This window comes from Erithacus rubecula (assembly GCF_903797595.1).
Source record: "Erithacus rubecula genome assembly, chromosome: 5".
Taxonomy (NCBI): Eukaryota; Metazoa; Chordata; class Aves; order Passeriformes; family Muscicapidae; genus Erithacus; species Erithacus rubecula.
Genome location: NC_136687.1, coordinates 68,492,888 through 68,512,830, shown reverse-complemented (window position 1 = coordinate 68,512,830; position 19,943 = coordinate 68,492,888). Strand labels below are relative to the sequence as shown.

At 47.1% G+C, this 19,943-nt stretch overlaps 1 protein-coding gene across 1 annotated transcript; it reads right to left on the bottom strand.

Moving 5' to 3' along the window:
- Positions 1-11,383: 11,383 nt before the first annotated feature.
- Positions 11,384-19,280, bottom strand: BMP3 (bone morphogenetic protein 3). The gene is made up of 3 exons (XM_079305511.1): positions 18,489-19,280; positions 12,912-13,825; positions 11,384-11,647 (listed from the first exon to the last, which is right to left on the bottom strand). Exons 1-3 carry the CDS (start codon positions 18,805-18,807, stop codon positions 11,456-11,458), a joined length of 1,425 nt encoding a protein of 474 aa, XP_079161637.1. The 5' UTR covers positions 18,808-19,280; the 3' UTR covers positions 11,384-11,455.
- Positions 19,281-19,943: the final 663 nt, after the last annotated feature.

Sequence of the window (19,943 nt, the reverse complement as noted above, 5' to 3'; positions counted from 1 at the left end):
TCTCCGGGCCCTGAATAAAGCACCGCATAAACAAACTCTGTTAGTTTGTTTTCTGTTTGGGGCATCGGGCAACATACCTGGGCAGGAGGAGCAGGAGTGTACCTGGGCAGGAGTGTACCTGAGCAGGAGGAGCAGGAGTGTTCCTGGACAGGAGTGAACCTGAGAAGGAGGAGCAGGAGTGTACCTGAGCAGGAGTGTACCTGCGCAGGAGTGCACCTGAACAGGAGGAGGAGGAGTGTACCTGGCCAGGAGTGTACCTGGGCAGGAGGAGCAGGAGTGTACCTGAGCAGGAGTGTACCTGGGCAGGAGGAGCAGGAGTGTACCTGAGCAGGAGTGTACCTGGGAAGGAGAAGCAGGAGTGTACCTGGCCAGGAGTGCACCTGAACAGAAGGAGCAGGAGTGCACCTGGACAGGAGGAGCAGGAGTGTACCTGGGCAGGAGGAGCAGGAGTGTACCTGGACAGGAGGAGCATGAGTATACCTGGGCAGGAGGAACAGGAGCGTACCTGGGCAGGAGTCTACCTGGGCAGGAGAAGCAGGAGTTTACCTGGGAAGGAGTGTACCTGGGCAGGAGGGAAAGGAGTGTACCTGGGCAGGAGTGCACCTGGGCAGGAGGAGCAGGAGTGTACCTGTACAGGAATGTACCTGGGCAGGAGAGTACCTGAACAAGAGAAGCAGGAGTGTACCTGGGCAGGAGGAGCAGGAGTGTACCTGGGCAGGAATGCACCTGGACAGGAGGAGCAGGAGTGTACCTGGGCAGGAGTGTACCTGGGCAGGAGTGTATAATATTTCACCATTCACAAGAATGGCACTGACTCAAATCCATCAACTCAGGATATTTAAATTTGGTTTTGATGAAATAAATAAATGGAGAAACAGAATAAACCTAAAACTAAGGAATTAAATATCTGAAATTCATTTAAAAATAATATTTCACCATTTACAAGAATGGGCTGACTCAAATCCATCAATTCAGGGTATTTCAATTTGTTTTTATGAAATAAATAAATGGAGAAACAGCAGACTAAGGAGTTAAAGGGTTAAATATCTGAAAATCATCTAAACAGAATATTTCACCATTTTTTATGAAATAAATAAATGGAAAAACACAATAAACCTGCCACAGTTAAAGAGTTAAATATCTGAAATTAATTTAAAAATAATATTTCACCATTCACAAGAATGGCACTGACTCAAATCCATCAACTCATGATATTTAAATTTGTTTTTATGAAATAAATAAATGGAAAAATACAATAAACCTAAAGCTAAAGGGTTAAATATCTGAAATTGATCTAAACAGAATATTTCACCATTTTTATGAAATAAATAAATGGAAAAACACACCAAACCTAATGCTAATGAGTTAAATGTCTGAAATTAATCAGAATAATCTGCAATTTCCCATCTCCCTAACCTATTATAAATTATTAAAATAATTAATTAATAATAATTAAAATAATGTAAAATAATTTAAAATAGAAATTATTCAATCCATCTGTTGCTTTTATCTCATTTTTATAAATTTTACCCCAACAGAGCCCAAGGCACTGAATGGAAAAACAAGAATTTCCCTCCCTGCTAAAAAGTTTTTTTGGGTTTTTTTAGTGACTATCAGTCAATTTTACAATTTTGCTCAAAAATCCTTCTTTTTTTTTTCCTCAGCATCACACAACCTGTATGGACACAGACAGAAATGTCTGTGTTTAATAATAATATTAATAATCAAATCAAATAAAATGAAATAAAATAAAATAATTAATTAATTAAATTTTTAAAACCCTGAAATGATGCAGAATAAATTCTATTTTATTTAAAAATTCTAAAGTAAAGGAGGGAGCAGCTGGCAAATTTCTTCCTAACTCATGTCTGATTAAAAATAAAATAATTTTTCTAATTGTCTGGCATCAGAATATTATTTATTTGAGTAAATATTGAATAGAAATGTCTGTGCTGGAAGAGCTTCACTCACTCCTGGTGATGGACATTTATTTTCCACAATTATTTTGTATTTTTCTACCACAGGCAAAAAAATTAAAAAAAAAAAAAAAATTAAAATAAATAAAACTAAACATAAAAAAATTAAAAATAAAAAATAATTAAAAATAAAAAACTAAAAATAAAAAAATTAAAAATTAAAAAAATTTAAAAATTAAAAAAATAAAAATTAATAAAAATTACAAATAGAAAAAATTTAAAAATTAAAAATAAAATAATTTTAAAATAAAAATTAATTAAAAATTTTAAAAATATAAAAAGAAAAAATTTAAAAATAAAAAAATTAAAAATTAAAAAAACTAAACAAAAAAAGTTCAAAATAAAATAATTAAAATTTTTTTAAAAATTAAAGAAAAAAATTTTTAAAATTAAAAATAAATAAAATTTAAAATAAAAAAATTGAAAAGAAAAAATTAAAAAGAAAAATAAATTAAACAGAAAAATTATTTAAAAATTAAAAAATAAAAATAAAAAATTAAAAATTAAAAATACAAAAATTAAAAATTAAAAATAAAAAAATTTTAAATTTAAGAAATTTTTAAAAAATTTTTAAGAATCAAGAAATTAAAAATATGAAAAATTAAAAAAATAAATTAAAAATTAAAAAACAAATGAAAAAATTTAAAAATAAAAAAATTAAAAAGAAAAAACCCTAAACATAAAAATAATAAAATTTAAATAATTAAAAATAAAAAAATTTAAAATTTTAAAATAATTAAAAACAAAAAATTTTTTAAATTAAAAAAAAAAAAATAAAAAAAATAAAAATAAAAAATATTATAAATTAAAAAAAATTATAAAAGGTCTGGGGGAGTTTTGAGGTTGGGGGTGAATATTTTTCCTGTTTTTCCCCCTAAATTCCTTTATAATTTTTCATTTTTAAGCAAATCCCTCCCCCCAAACCTGTACAAATCCACATTTAAAATTAGAGCCTGAGGAAATGTTGGCCATTCACAAAAAAATCATTCAGAGTTTTTTCAAACCCTTGAGTTTATTTAATAAAATCACACCCAGAATTCCTTCCCCTTTTCTCAAAAATTCTGCATTTTCACATTTCACTCAAAAAAACCCACAAAGTCACCTCTATGCTTCAATTTTTTTTTTTTTTACAATCTACATTTCTTGATGTAAAAAATAGATTTGAAACCCTTAAAAACTCAAATTGAGCAGGTTTGGGGAAATGAAAAATGGAGAATAAAAAATGAAATTTTGGTTTTGGAAGCTCTGGGTGATTTTTGCTGGAGCCTCATTAAAATATTTCACAATATTCCAGCTCAGGAATCTTGATTGGCAGGAGGGAGATGAATATATATATATATATATATATATATATATATATATGTATATATGAAAATATGTAAATTATGTGTGTGTTGGATAAAATCATCAAAATTTACAGAGCAGGATAAAATTAACAGAATTTACACAGCAAGAAAAAAATCACCAAAATTTACAAAGCAAGAAAAAAATCAATAAAATTTACGCAGCAAGAAAATATCAATAAAATCACTCAGCAAGGAAAAAAATGACCAAAATTTACACACCAAGACAAAAATCACCAAAATCTACTCAAAAAGACAAAATCACCAAAATCCACCCACCAGGAAAAAAATCACCAAAATTTACACAGCAAGAAAAAATCACCAAAATCAACTCAAAAAGACAAAATCACTAAAATCTACTCAGCAAGATAAAATAATCAAAATCCCCCCAGCAACACAAAATCACGAAAATTTACAGAGCAAGAAAATCTCCAAAATCCCACCAGCAAAAAAACCCCACAAAAATCCAGCAAAACAAAATCACCAAAATTTACCCAGCAACACAAAATCATCAAAATTCACCCAACAAGACAAAAATCACCACAATTTACAGAGCAGGAAAAAAATCTCCAAAATTCACCCACAAGGAGAAAATCTCCAAAATCCCCCCAGCGAAGCAAAATCATCAAAATTCACCCAGCAAGACAAAAATCACCAAAATTCACCCAACAAGACAAAAATCACCACAATTTACAGAGCCGGAAAAAAATCTCCAAAATTCACCCACAAGGAGAAAATCTCCAAAATCCCCCCAGCAAGGTAAAATCATCAAAATTCACCCAGCAAGACAAAAATAATTTTCACATTTAATGTAAAAACAAGTCACAGAAACGTTTCAGACCCTCCCCCACCCCCCCTCATCCCTGCACTTTAGCAAAAGATAAAAATGTTGGAAAAAATAAAAAGAGATTAAAAACCTGGTAAATAATCCGGATGGGATCCTCCAGAGTGAGAGTGGAATTCAGCGGAGACAAAAAAAGAAAAAAAGCAAAAAAACCCAAAAAAACAAAACAAAAAAAACCAAAACAAATAAACAAACAAAAAAAAAACCCACAAAAAATACAAAATAAAAAAGGGGAAAAAAACCACAAAAAAAGCCAAAAAAAAAAAAAAGAAAAAGCACGAAAAAAGGGGGAAAAAAGGGAAAAGAAGGAGTTTTTTGCCTCCCTCCTTCCCCTGCCTGACCCATCCTGGGGAGGTTCTCTCCGAATCCTTTTTAAAATCTCCGTGGGTGAGGAAATCCCGGGGCTGATGAGGCTCATCTGGGAGGGAATCAGGGAATGAGATTCAGCTGGGCAGGGGCTGAGTGACCCGAGGGAATTAAAATAAAATTAATATGAAACTTGGAAAAGTTATTCATATCCTCACAGAAATTTAAAATAAAATTTAATATAAAAAACTTGGAAAAGTTGGTGAGATCCACACGCAAAAATACAAAATAAAATTTATTATGAAAACATGGACAGTTGGTGATATACACACAAAAATTTAAAATAAAATTTAATATAAAAAGCTTGGAAGAATTGGTGAGACGCACAAAAATATAAAATAAAATTTAATATAAAAAACTTGGAAAATTGGTGAGATGCACACAAAAATATAAAATAAAATTTAATATATAAAGCTTGGGAAGTTGGTAAAATCCACACACAAAAAATTTAAAATAAATTTAATCCAAAGACGTTGGGAAGGTTGGGAAAGTGAAAAAAAATGCAGAAAAAGCAGAGAATTAGAGTGAAAATGGAGAAAAAAATTTCAGCAGCCATAGAATTCTGGATATTTTTATTTTTTTTATTTTCAAATTATTTTGTTAAATTTATAACATGAAAGTTGTGTTAATATAATATTGATGTTATAATTTCTCACAGTGACAAACAGATTAACCCTGGAATTCCAAAATTCAGATTAAAACTGAGATGTGATTTAAAAAAAAAACAATTAAAAAATCCCACATTTCACACAATCCCATATTAACAGAGTTTAGGGACAGAAGTTCATATAAAAAATAAAAAATAAAATAAAATACACATAAAAAGGATCCCCAAAAGTACAAATAATTTCTATTTATAATGACAGAGCAACACCGGGTTTGATTATTGAGAACAAAATAAAGGGAAATTTGCCAAAATCCTACAAATGGTTATAGGGGAAAGGCTGTATGGACTGTATAGGGTTATAGGGGAAAGGCTGCACACACTGTATAGAGTTATAGGGGAAAGGCTGTATGGGCTGTATAGGGTTATAGGGGAAAGGCTGTATGGGCTGTATAGGGTTATAGGGGAAAGGCTGCACACACTGTATAGGGTTATAGGGGAAAGGCTGTATGGGCTGTATAGAGTTATAGGGGAAAGGCTGTATGGGCTGTATAGGGTTATAGGGGAAAGGCTGTATGGACTGTATAGGGTTATAGGGGAAAGGCTGTATGGGCTGTATAGGGTTATAGGGGAAAGGCTGCACACACTGTATAGGGTTATAGGGGAAAGGCTGTATGGGCTGTATAGGGTTATAGGGGAAAGGCTGCACACACTGTATAGGGTTATAGGGGAAAGGCTGTATGGGCTGTATAGGGTTATAGGGGAAAGCCTGAATGGACTGTATAGCTCAAGTGCCTGCCCGGCCCGTCCGGCTACCCCAGACCCCGTAGTATCCCCCGCCGCTCCCGGGGCTTCCGCCACGCCCCTCGGCTCCCCCGCTCCACCGGCTCCCCATCCCATCCCCGTGAACCGAGCCGCGCTCTCCGCCCCCAATCTTCTCCCGGGTTATCCCGCGCTGTCCGTTACCGGTTCTACCCAGCCCCGCGCGGCCCCGCGGCCCCGCCCAGCACCGTGTCCCGTGTGACGCGGCCCCGCCCCTTGGCTCCGCCCCCGCGATCCCCGGCCCCGTGTCCGTCACTGCCGCGGCCCCGCCCCTGCACACCGCCCTGCCGCCGTCACCGCCGAAGCGAGCCGACAGCATCCGAAGCGAGCCGACAGCATCCGAAGCGAGCCGAGCTCCCGCTGCGTTCGGCTGCGTCCGATCTCGGTGCGGTTCCACTCGGCGAAGCTCGCTGCGCTCCCCGGAGCCCCTCGGCTCCGGCCCCGCCTTTAAATCACCGCCCCGAAAGCGGTGCCGCGCTCCCCGTGCTCGCCGTCAATCACAGCCCGGTACCGCCCCGCCCCGCCTCCGGTACCGCCCCGCCCCGGCGCGCCGTGCTGCCACCGCTCCGGCCCGGCCCCCCGTGCCCTCCCGGGGCTCCGGGGTACGGCGGGGCGGCACCGGGGCTGCACTGGGACCGGGCGCGGCGCGGCGCGGGTGGGGGGGCAGTATGGCTCCTGCTCTGCCTGCAGCTCCGGCGGGCGCTGTCCCGCAGAAAAAACCCAACAAAACACAAATAAAAAGCCCAAACAAATCCACGGCACCTCGGCACCTTTTTGCGTGACAAACCTGTACAATTCTAACTGCTCAATTCTCCTCTTCTTTGTAGCTGAGGTTCCCCATAGTCCCTGAAGCACAGTAACAAAGCAGGCAGCAGTAAAGAAGGTGTCTGTGTTCAAAGACACGGGGCCTCCTGACAACCAAATTATTTAGTGTCCATCTCTATTTCATCCTGCTGTAGCTAATTGCACAGTTATGGGTTTGTTTTCGAGGTTATGTATTTAATTTATTTTTTGTTTGTTGCTTTGGCTTTTTTTGTTTTGTTGTTTTTTTTTCTCAAGGGGAGCCTGAAAATTTCTACTGATTTTTTAATTTTACAGCTAGAAAACAAAGTTAGAAACAGGGTTAGAGAGAAAAAAAGGAACAGATAAAGAGTGAAAAAAAAAAAAAAGGTGCAGAGGTAGAGACAAATAGAAACAGAGGGAGAAAGACAGACCTAGAACTAGAGAGAAAAAGAAATAGAGTTAAAGGCTAGAGCGAATATGAAATAGAGAGAAAGAGCAAAACAGAGTTAGGATGAGGGGAAAATAGTAAAACTGAGTCAGAGAAACAGAGAAAGACTTTCAGAGGAGTAGTGTCAGAGGGAAATAAGGAAATAGCCCTAGAGTTAGAGAAGCAGAGAGACAGACAGACAGAGTTAGAAACAGTGAGAAACAGAAACACAGAGTTAGAGAGGCAGTCCAAAACCAAGTTAGAAAGAGAAAAGCAGAGTCAGAGAGAGACTGAAAGGTCAAGTGAGAAGCAAAGCAAGAAATACAGTGAAAAAAAATGACTACATCTCAGCAAAGCAAGACAGGAGCCAAGGGGAACAAGTGGGCTGTCTTGACTAGGGGTGGCTTAACTTTACTGCAGGAATGTTTTTATTCTCAGCAAAACACTGCAAGGTGGACAAAGGCAAGTCCAGGTAGCAATTCAATGACAGATGCACTCCGTGGACACGCTGCTAAAGGTGAATTTACACGCAGAGCAATCCATGGAAATACAGCAGCACATGGGTTTTCCTAACTCCATTTTAATCAGGGAAATAAAAGCAGATCAAGCAAGTCAAGAATGGGAGAGCTATCCCTAGATTTTCTTGCTCTGCTCTTCTCATTCACATGAGTACCTCTGCGTGGCCTTCTGAAAAAAATCAGAGAGTTCCATTAAAGACTGCACCACTGGGAAATGTACTTACATTAGCTGTAGAAGCTGAGAGAGCTCAAGGAAAGCAAGTGATGTTTAGGGATCTTCTGTCTCCTCAACATCATCTTGCATTCCAGAGATTTAATATTATGGAATCACAAAGCTCAACTAAACTCTAATTTAAAATATATATGTAAAAAAAAAAAAAAAAAAAAAAAAAGAAGCAGAAGAAAAAGGTGATTTCTTTCGTTTCCAAGTTATTTCCACTTCCCCCAGGATTTAGAAAAGCCAGCACACCATCCAGTGAGGGAAGGATAACAATTTGTAGCCAGGAAAGAGACTGGGACTCACCAGGGTTTCTGAGAAGCTCCATGGTTTTCTGAGAACCGAGAAGGAAATCACAAGTGCATAGGAAGACTTCTGTGAAGCAGGAGTGAACACCTGGAGGCTTGGAAAAGTTCAGCTGGAAGTGAAGGATCTGTCAGATCTGGCTGCCCTCCTGCTATCACAGAGCAGATTGCAAGATCATCTCATCTCAGTGCCCAGAGATTGCTGGAGATGACAGCAGGGATGAGCTGCAATCCTCCAAGGGGCTTTGGCTTCTTTCAGGGGGTGTGGGTTGTGTGGGGTTATTCCCTCCTGCATTTTCTGGGAAAGAATACAATTTCTGTGTATGTTCTAGGAGCCAAGGAATTCATTGATGCCAGGCTTGACAGGGTAGCACTTCTGGGTCCTCATGCTCAGACATCCTTCTGTGTATTTGTATCATCCTTCACTGCAGCTGTCATCTTTCCAAGCACCATTCCAAATCTGCAATTTCAGTTGTATCACGAATTAGATTCATAAAACTTCGCAATTTTTACTTGCAGCATCATCCCCAAAATACAAGCAGCAATATTACAAATAAGGGAAGCTCATTTTAAACTTTCTACTGTTAAAACAAAACACTACATTCCATTTCTATTCTCACCTCAGAATGAGCCAGGACTGTACCAAAGTCTGACTTTACCTGTTCAGAATTATTTCTAAGGGAATTCAGTTCAGCAGCAACTCCACTATCACAGCTAGCTCTTTTGCTTTTATTCTTGGATTCCTTAGGTGAAAATAACATTTGCTGATAACTACAATGGGCTTTAAGCAAAAGACTTGAGCAATACCCATAACTATAAGCAAGCACAGATGCATTATCTGGCTACCATGGCTTGGGAGGACGCTGATACAGCCTCCAGATGTGACAAAGGTAACACAGCTGGACACAAACGACAGAACATAGACACAGATTACATAAGAGACGCCAGTTATTTACCCAGAGCTGGAAGGAACTGGAGCAGCCATCAAGTGGAGCATCTCAGAGCCAGAGCTGGAATGAAGAACGTGCCACAGTCAGAGCTGGAGGTTCAGCAAGCTGGGCTGGGAAACACCTGCAAGTGGAACAAGCAGAAGGAACAGAAATCACCTCAGGTATCCTGAGCAGTAAGTGAGCAAGGGTCCAGGAGCAGGAGCTGTGAGAACCAGGAACAGCTCTCGTGCAGAGGCTCCATGGGCTGCAGCTGTAACAGGCACAGGTGTCCCAGAGGGAGAGCTGAGCTCACCTGAGCTGCAGCAGGAACACTTCGTGGCTGGATCTGGAATGAGTGCACCCTGGATTCCGAGCCAGGCGCAGGAGTGGCTGTCCCTAAGCAGGAGCACTGAGCAGCAGGGAGCCCAGCCTCTTCCACTGGGGACTGAAGCCATGCCGAGTGCCACTCTCTGCGTGGAGGCGTCTCCCAGCCCCATCCCTGAGAGCAGAAGGCAGGCAGGGGCTCTCCTGGGGACGTGGTGCAGCAGCATCTCCTCTGTCTCTGCACAAGGGGGTCAGTCAGCATCCCCAGGGTGCACAGCACAGCCCCACATAACCTACAGGAGACGCCTGTCACCCTCCCAGGCAGGGGCAACCCCTTCCCTCCCTGCTGCCCCTCGCTTTGGGCACAGACTGACCAGGGCTGTGCACTGAGGACAGGGAGGGGAGGGAGAAATGAGAACGGCTCATTTGGCTCAGTACTCAGCCAAAAAAATGCACGTTTCCAGCCAGAAGAGCAGAGGAGGAGACACAGATTGCTGCACTCCCACAATCATGGGGCACAGCTGAATCCCAGCCCTAGCCCCTGTCCTGATCCCCTTACAGCCAGGGCCCTGTCCAGCAGCACTGCCAGTGCAGCCCCAAACCACACCACAACAGGACAGGCCACACAACCAGAAACCACAAGCACAACCCTTCCGTTCCCGAGGAACAGCCAGGCACAAGGCAGATGCTGGGCACTGCCCCGACCCTGGCCCTGCTGCTGCCTGGCAGCGGCGCCAGCCTCGGCCCCGCGCAGCCCCCGCCTCCCGCCTCGGGGTTTTTCCCAGGACCCGCCGCTCTCCACTCACCTGCAGCCTCTCCGCAGCCACAGCATCTCCCGGCCCCGCTCCGCCCCGCTGTCAGCGCAGCCCCCGCCGCTGCCGGTTTTGCCGCGCCCGGCGCTCCCTCGCGGCGGCAGCGGCGGCGGCGGGGCCCCGCGCGCATGCGCGACCCTGCCCGGCTGTGTCCCGCCCCCAAGCGGCGCGTGACGCGCGCGGCGCGTGCCCCAGCAGGGCGCATGCGCGCCTGGGCGCGCCCCTCAGGGCCGCCGGACAGAGGGCGGGAATACGAACGGCGGAGAAAACTTCATTGTTCCTGCAACCGGCTGCGTGCCGCGCAGCAAAATTCGGCTTTTCAGTTTTACAGTAATTTTTATTTTACATCTCTGCAGAGCTCCGAGCAGAATACCCGAATCACTGACGGGAAACAACGCGGATGAGACAAGCTTATCCCTCGGTACCGGCCTGGCAGTGCATCTTGGCAGTGGCAGAGAAAGCTGCGTGGTTTAAAGAGTGCTGACACACAGCAGGATACACTAGGAGGGCCACAGATGTAAAATAAATTACAGGCATCCGTAAAACTTTATTTCCACGTACAAAATAACTCTCTTTTGCGGGTGATTGTTTTCTTTCCTAAGGGACAGTCTTTACACAGATGAACCTTTCAGCAGGAACGGTTTAGAAACGCATCCTTTGCATGAAGCCCAAAGGACCAAAGAAGGGCTCTCCGCAGCTTTCAGCATGGCACATTTGTTCTGCCTGCCTTGCTGTACTACTCTTAAAACCTAAGGCAAGAAACTTAGCTTTACAATGAAGATTACGAATTTCTAACCTCCCCCTGCCATTAGCCACCATTAGAACAGAGATGCAGCTTCGGCTGCTTCCAAAATGTTGTATGAAAATAGATCACGCTGTGTCCTTTCAGAGTCAGAGTCTCAAAAATCTGCAGATTTTTCTTTCAACGGGTACAGACAGTTCCCATTCCCCAGCCTTGTGTCTCTGTCAGACTCACAGACAGACGAAGTTCGTACTCGCTTTCCTTGGGATCACTACTTGCGATCCATTCTGTTCCCGTCCCTACTGACTGGATTTCTCTACATCTGTCCCAAGGAAATGCACTGGCAGCGCAAACACAAAGCAGGCGTGATGAGACTCCTGCCCACCCTCCGTCCCCGGGCGGCAAGGGATCACCCTGGCATTGCCAAAGGGCCGCCCACGGCGTTATCTGCACGCGCAGGACTCCACCGTCATGTTGGGGTACACCTTCAGAACCACATTTCTGTTCTCGTCGAAGAACAAGATACTGAGAGAGGACATTTTGTCAGGAACGCAGCAAGGCTCGGGAACGCCGGGGACGACTCCGACCGCCCTCACGATGCTCTGGATGGTGGCGTGGTTGGATGGCTTCATGGCCTGCAAGAGAAACACGTGGCAGAACGTGCCATGGATTCACGTGCCCCACAAGGAAACCGCTCTGCTGCAGGGCCCTGGGGGAGACCCCTCAGCTGCAACACCTGCAGCCGGTGGCACTGCGGAGGAACCGAGACCCCGAGACAGCTGTACCTCATGGCTAGAGCGACATTTTCTTCCAGAGGAGAAACCCCAGATTAGAAAGTTCCCTACATTTAGAAAAAGGGACACGGTCGGGTTTGCCCTAAACAGAAAGCAAATCTGCCAGGTGAGGTCACAAAACCAGAAACCATTAAGGTGCTAATAAAAATTAAAAAAAAAAAAAACAACACAGAGAAATGACAAAGTTTTACTCAGAAGCCTGAAATGCTCCCCGATCCGAGTATCTGCAGGTAGGTGGGCATGAAAAATGCACGAGATACAGCTTTTAGCCAGGGACTTTTGGTTTGGTTTTTGGAGCTGCTCTTGCACACAGAATGTGGGAATCGAAACAGCTCAGGCTGCAGCCCAAAACATGTCCCTGAGAAATGGATATGGACCTGCAAAAAGCACAGGAATAACTGTGAATTCCACATTGTCACGTGGTTTGCCCAGCACGTTAGCACATGAAGTTGTAAGTCTCCACCCAAGATGATCAAAGACATTTCAGTTGGTTCGCTTTGAATTCAAGGGCACCTGCACTCCTCAGCAGCGGCAGCCAGGGATCTAGAAACAAGTTTTAGATTATCGTACAGCTCAGATTTCTCTATCAGTTCTGTCTCCGACGGGGAGCGAAAGCTGTGGTAGCAGCACCCAGCCGCGTTTCCTTACTCAGCTGCTGGGCACCATTCTCCCCAAAATAACTGGGAGCCCAATGGCCGTGCCGAGCCCGCTGATCCCGTGCCAAAAGGCAGAGCAGCTACTGAGATCCTATTTCCTGCAGCCAGGGGTACTAAAACTAAAGTGAGGCCCCCAAATATGCCACGGAGCATCCCCTCGAAGACCTTCTCCTTGGGATAGGGAATCCATAGCCCCAAAATGCTAACTTGCAGCAAACCAACTCCAGGCTAAGCAGCACCGAACAGATTTCGAGCACGGCCTCGGCTTTTGGCGGGAGCAGCCTGGACACGCTCTGTCCTGAGAGGAGTCTCTCTGTCTGACTGGGCAGCACACAACAGAGAAGGTCCTCCTCCCTGACGCCGGCCTGGCTGAGCACGCTGCGCCGGTCCTTCCGGGGCACCCTGCAGGGGAACGGGCTTCAGTGAAAAAGAACCGAGAGGCACCGTACCTTGGGAATCGGGAACTGACATTCTCCAGAGCAGTAATAGGCGTCGAAGGACTTGGGGGAGATAATCCACTCGCTCCAGCCGATGTCTGCGAAATCCACCTTGAGGTAGCGCCGGGCGCAGTACCTCGGCTCGTTCCACTGCTTCCTCCTCGCCTTCTTCAGAGTCTGCTCGTCGAACTGCAGAGTCCGCGTCTTCTGGAGGTGACTCTTCCTCTGCTTCGTCTTGCTCCTGGCCCTGTCTGCTAGCTGCGGCTGGAAGCTGCGGTAGGGCTTTCCGCCCTGCCAGCTCTCGTGCTCGCCGTGCTGGTGCCTGGCCCCCGGGAGCTCGTTGTTCTGCAACGGCAGCAGGACGTCTGCAGAGCGCTTTCTGCGGCCGTGCGGGACGCTGCTGCTCCCCGCGCGGCCCCCTGGCTTGGGAGGGACCCTGGCCACAGGACGACGGCGTCCTCGCAGAGTGGAGACAACGCTCTCTGGCTCTGAGATAGCAGAATCGTTGGCGTAAATCAGGATGTAGGGCTCGTGGGAGGAGGATGCTCTTCCCCAGAGATGATGGCTGGGCAGATCCATTTTCACACCCATCAGCAGTTCGTTCTTCTGCTTTGCCTCATGGAGGAGCTGAGTGATATCCTTCCACTGCCAGGAAAGGACATCCTGGTACTCCAAGGAGACATTTATCAGGAAGTGTCCCAGGCTTTGGGTCGGGTTCCCAGCTGAAGGAAAGGTCCAAACTGAAAGACGTATCTGAATTTCAGGTTTCCTGTGCCCGTGATGCGAACAGCCGTGGGGCCGGGAACAGTTCCACTTCACATGCAGCAGATCGCCGATATAATAATACACCGAAGCTGACAAGACATTTTCAGACTCCGTAAGCGATGTCAAGTTAAAGACGTACATCTCCTGGCCTTCGGGGCTCCCTGGAAAAAGAAACGCTCAGATTAGAATATGGACATCGTTGCTGTATGTTGAATGACAAGTTTAGATCTTTATTCTTATTAGGAATGCCACTTGAAAAATCCTGCCTGTTCTAAACTGGCATATTGCAGTGGAAGACAAAAGAAGGTACTTTTGTTCATAAAGAAATTCTGCACGCCTTGGGGCAGACACAGAAGGAGTCTGCAGTTTTGGGTAAAGGCTAAATTCCAGCAGCCACCTCAGGCCTGTAAATCTAGGCCAAGACAAAGCACTTGCAGCAGATGGTGCTGTTTTTCTACAGTCACCTTCGAACTTCAGCAGCTCTGAGTTCTCAGCTCTTTCAACTGAGAAATCATCTCAAAACCAGGTACTAGGGGCCAGCACAGACAACTGTGGATTCACCAGATGCTGCCTCAAGAAACCCAACTGACCTGGGGTTCCATCAAAATTTGGGAGTACCGGGTCCAGTACGCTCCATGTGTGACACCGATACCTGACTGCACTGAACTAAGTGTTCCTTGGGCCAAAAATTACCCTTTGAAATAACTACAAACACATCTTTTCCTCAGGAAAATTTCATTCCATTCAAAGCATACTTTTGTTTCCGGTGCAAAACGTTGTCCTCATCGCTTCACGGCCCAGCTACAAAGCTTCACTCGAAACAGGAGTAAGTTCCTCAACAGAAACAGTTTTGGAAAACAGATTTTCTCCTTATTTCCACCTTGCCTCTTATTTGGCTGCTGCTTCCTAGTTACCCATTTGTGCTCTGTGCAAAAGGAAAAGACAGGATGTGGTTCTCCCTTTTGAAAAGCCACAGGACCTGGTGCCAAACTGGTTTCACTAATTTCTTCAGCAAAGCAGGCAATATCACAACAGCTAGCAACTCGTTGAAAAACAGCAGCACGTTCACCACAGATTACAGCTATCAGGCACTCAAATAAAGAGCTTACCTAGGAACAGCAACGCTGCATACTCAGGACCTAACTTACATGGGGGTTTCACAATACAAAACCCACAAGTCTGCCCCTTGCACAGCCTGAGTGGGCTGCACAGCGACCACCCGATCTCACTTCAGCTGGGTGGGTGAAAAGCTAACGGGGGCACAGCCCATCCTTTGATGCCAGAGCTCCTCACTGCTCTGAGACACACAGTCACAGAAGCCAGAAAATTCAAAATCTGGGTCTGGTCCTGAGAGGCCGAACCTAGAGACCCTGTCCATTTGCCTCAGAGGCTTGCAGATGTGGGCCCATGTGCCCAAATCATAGCTTAATGTTTTTCATGTTCCTGAAAACTACCAGGACGCACCTGCTTGCATTCTGTTTAGAGGGGTGCGGCAAAAAAAGACCAAACCCAAGAAGCACACAGAAGGAGGAAAAATAAAAGTCTCCTGTCTTTTTTAAAGCCCTTGATGCAAAGAAGCCCTGACGCTGCTGGTGCTCAGAGGGGCAGCACTTGGGCTGGACTGGTCTGTGCAGGCTGATGCAGCCGGCGAGGCGCTGCTCTCCCTGCGCGTGCTCCTGCCCCTGTCTGCGTGGGCACTCCGCACCACAACAAAGCCAAACCACAAGAATTGGCCGCGGGGCAGGTGCAATGCCTGACATTACTGTGAGCTTCAGTCAATACAAAAGAGTTTAAAGTCATTTCTCACTGTGTACCTTTACTATAACACCATTAGGAAGACCTTTCAATTGAAGTCAGGACTCATTTGCGAGCCATGTTCCTCAAGTGACGCTGGGATTAAAAATGCCTTCAGAAGCAAAGTTAATCTGTTTATCTTTTGAAGGCTTTTATCTTTCTGCTGTCTTTGATTTTTCCATGCTGCCCTCCAAATCCTGAGCCTGGGCAGTGACCTGCACACCCCAGGAGGCAGCTGCAGGTAAGCAGGTTTCTTCTGCCAGCCGGAGGTCAGGTCTCTTTCAGGAGGAGACAACAGCCAGGTACAGATGCTGCTGCATGCCCAGGACCGCAGCCTCAGAGAGCTGCCTTGCCAGAACTGCCTGAGTGCTCCACTGTGGCTCACAGATCACCTGACCTTCCTCTTGTGTGTCTGTACAGCCACATCAGATGGAAAACCACTCACTCCTGCGGCATCCACAGGTAAAGAGCTGGAAAAGGCCTGCCCAAAGCAACACAAGGACTATCAGAGGCATTCCAGAAATGTCCTGCAACGGCGAGAAGAGCTGCCACAGAAATCACAGGCTGAACATCCCTGGACTCCAACACAGAGAAAGAAATTAGAGCAGTTGAGTCCATGACAGAGAGCAGTGCTAAAGTGCAACTCAGCACTCTGAGAGATGTACATCCTTACTGCACTCCTCACAGACTTCAGGCCTGGGGTTTCTTTGCAGCTTTCTCACCGGCAAAGGCTCTGAACAATTATGCTCTCAGAGAATTTTGCAAGGTTAACAGGAAACAAATTTACCCCAACGATCACAGGAACATTCGTTAAAAATCAAGGGCCAAAACCCCCAGCCCGAACAAGCCACCATCCAGCCTAGTTGTGAAGTCTGGTGTGTCAGAGATTCCAGGGCAGCGTGAGATGGAGGCTTCAAAAAGGTGTCACACAGGGCTCAACCTCTGGTCCCATCCCCTCACAGAACTGAGCCACAGAAAGAGAAAATTGCTTTTAACAGGTACGAGGATGCTTGCTTCGATTAGTCAGTCTTAACTGGGTTTTGTTGGCTGTTGGTGAGAGGGCCGCAGCTGCCACGTGCGACACCACTGCTTTCACTGCAGCGGGGATGAGTTACAACCAATTCCACGAGCTTTTGGTCTCATCACACAACTCCAGGGTCTCAAAAATTTATCAGCTGGGTTACCCGGGAGATTTGGGAAAGGCCTTTCCCATGTGCTGCAGAGGAAGCAGAAGCCCCTGTAGAGGACAAGCAAGGACAGAGAAGTTTCACAGCTGCATTCCAGAGCTGTGTTTCAGGAAAGCAAGACTTTCTCTCTTGCAAATGTCAGACTAAATGGCAAAGGTAAATTGCAAATTAAATCACTGAAGATTTGCTTCAAGACCTCTTGCTGTAGATGGAGAAGACACAAGAGGATTCCTGGGGAACCTCTGCTCCTAGCAGACAAAAAGCAGAGTCTTGAAGAGGCTGGCAGAAGGAATGGTAAAATGCCAAGGTGCAACAGCAACGCCATGTATTAAAGTAACCGATGTGTCCCATTAAAGACGAGGGGAAGCCCGTGGGAGACTGAAATTTGGAGCCAAGGAGTGCAACAGTCAAAGTCAAACAGGATCTAGAGACAAAGTATCTTGAATGGGGAACGCTTCTGGATGGGCCATTTTCATTGCAGGCCTTGTCAGGCACTCGGGCCCAAGGGAGAAGTCAGGAAAAGCCTTTCCATTGCACCCACCATCCTAAGGAACAACAAACATAAGGGCTTTCTGGAAGCAGACTTTTCTGCCATCAATAACCACACGAAATAAGCTGCCCTTGCTGCCGATGGCAAGAGAAAGACAACAGCTAACTGGTTACATCTTTTGCATGAATACTTATTAAAGCGTTAAAAAAATTTTAACCCGATGTATTGCTTTGGCACTTGATCTGTGAAAGTATTGGAGGAGGAGGAAAGGGATTAGCAAGCAGTGTTTATAGGACTGCTGCCACTCAGCATCAAGTGAGAGTACAAATATAACCCAAAAGACCGCAGAGATGGGATTTCAACCAACAACATTCTAGGTTTAGAACAATAAATGGCTTTAATCAGATATGCGTAACAGAGCAAATATTGCTCCGCTAGGATCATTAACAACCTCTCCTTTTGGGGGGGGGGGGAGGGGGGGGCTGTAGTAAATATTATATCCTCCCCTCCTTTGGTGGGCTTAATTCAGCGACAGTCCATGGACACAGGACTTCACACGGCAAACAATTCACATCAGAAAAGCAAGAGAACTCTTCACTAAGAGCAGCAGCTGAAGCATCCTGGCTCTCAATCCCCCAAACCAGGGTAATTGCTCCTCTAAAGCCTCTCCTGTGGACAGGAACACTTGCAGGGTTGAAACCTAAGACACCAAAGCCACTCATTCCCGATTTGATCTTTGCAGAGCTGCCTTATAAAACGCATGTGTTGCTCCTGAAGAAGCAAGGAAAGCCTGCCACCCAGCTCTCTTTCCTGGGACGAGAAGGACTTGGGGCAAGCCACTGAAACTCACAAACAACTCTCAGGAAAAGCCACTGGGGCAGTGCACCGGTACAATCAAGAGACTGACAAAGGGGGCTTCTGTGTGTGGCATGAAAACCATCCCAAACGCAGCACCAAGGCAGCGACTCCTCTTTCTGCTAGGACGTGGTTCTTTTGAGATGCTGGCACCTTAAACACGTCCCCCTCCCTTAGGGAAAATGTTTTTACCTTTTCACCCATCTACCTGTGCACGCCAGTGTGTAATCACAGAGAGATGTAAGTGCCCCTTCCAAAGATGCCAAGATGAAGTAATCACGACACTCAAGTTGTGCCTGAACTAAAACGACATTAAACTCGTGTGCCGCTGCCTCTCACTGTCGGTACTATCACCACTTGTCACCATGAGAACGCTGCAGAGAGCCCGAAGGATCCCCAAACCATGTCACGGCTCTGTCACGCACAAATCAGCCCTTGGCTCCGACAGGAGCTACACGTGCAGAACACCAGCGCTGCCCCGGCGGGGTCCGCACTCACCTGCCGGCAGCGGGCGGAAGCCGCGCACCGTGTTGCCGCGGCGGAGCCAGGGCCCGGCCGGCGTCGGGGGGTCCCGGCCGCCGCGGTACTGCTCGTAGAGCCGCAGCATGTGCTCCGCCACTCTGTCCGGCCGCCCGGAGCGCCGCTGCCCCGGGCCGTCGTCAGCAGCGGCCGCCCGGCCGCGCCCGCCCCGCACGGTGCCCGGCGCAGCCCGGCGCCGCAGCCCGAGCCGGCGCGGCCGCAGCGCGTCCCCCAGAGCCAGGCACAAGCAGCCCCAGCCCAGGCACAGGCACAGCACCCAGCGGGCCGACGCCGCCATCCCGCCCCTCCGACCCGGCCCGGCCCGGCCCGTTCCGTCCCGTCCCGGCGGCAGCGCCCGGGCGCGCTCCGGGACTGCGCGGAAAGCGCGCACGGGGCTCCCTCCTTCTGGAGAAGGAAAAAAACGGGGAAAGAGAAAATGGGGGAAAAGGCGGGCGGGAAAAACGGAAAAAAGCGGGGCGGAGGAAAGCCCCGCGGTGTGCACCGCGCTCCCTTGCCGGCCGGCGGGGAGCGAGGGGTTTTATTCCCAGCCGAGCAGGTCGGTGTCGGAGAGGCGGCGGCGCGGCTCCCGGCGCTCGCTCGCCGGCAGACACCGCGGGGAGCGCGGCGATCGCCCCGCCCGCCCTCGCTCCGGCGGGGCCCGAGTGCGGGGAGCCGCCACCCCGGGGGAGCGCAGCGACGGCTCGGAGGGAGGGGATGCTCTGCGAGCTCCATCCCCCGGGCGGACGGCGAGGGAGGCGGAGGACGGTCCCCCGCCCGCCTCCACCCGGCCCCTCCCGAAGGCCGCACAATAACGCGACCGCATAGCAAATAAATAAATAAATAAATAAATAGATCACGAGTCGCAGCGCCCTCCTCACCCTTCTCCCCTGACCCAAGTCTCTGGGCTTGGCTGGCAGCGGAGCACAGTGCCCCGCGGGCAGGTGGAAGCGATGCTCACCGGGTCGTGCTGGGGCTCTGCCTGCCTCCAGTGAGTACCACCGACCCTCGGCTTCCTCCCGCCCGGCCGGGACTGGCAGAGGTGCCCTCCGCAGCCTGCAGCCCGTGGGAAGAGACGTGCACTCAGAGAAATCCTGCACGGGACGACTTCTCCACCGCAGCGGGCACGGCAAAGGTGTTTCTTGCTCGGCTGAGACAAGTCCCGCACATGCTGTCTTTCAGCACCAAAAGCACAGAGGTGTGTCACCCGCCCTTGCCAGCACCACAGCCCCACCAAACAGCCCGGCACACACGACACCGTCCCTTACAAAATCTGCTTCGCAGCACCAGGGTGCCTCGCCTGCACCTCGGGCAGGGAACGCACGGGAGGAGGCAGAGGAGCCTCACCGAAGCGACACGGTTTGTTAGTGCGCTGGTTCCCGAGACCAGCTTGGCTTCTACCCTGAAGACGGAGACAGCAGGATTGGTCTACAGACC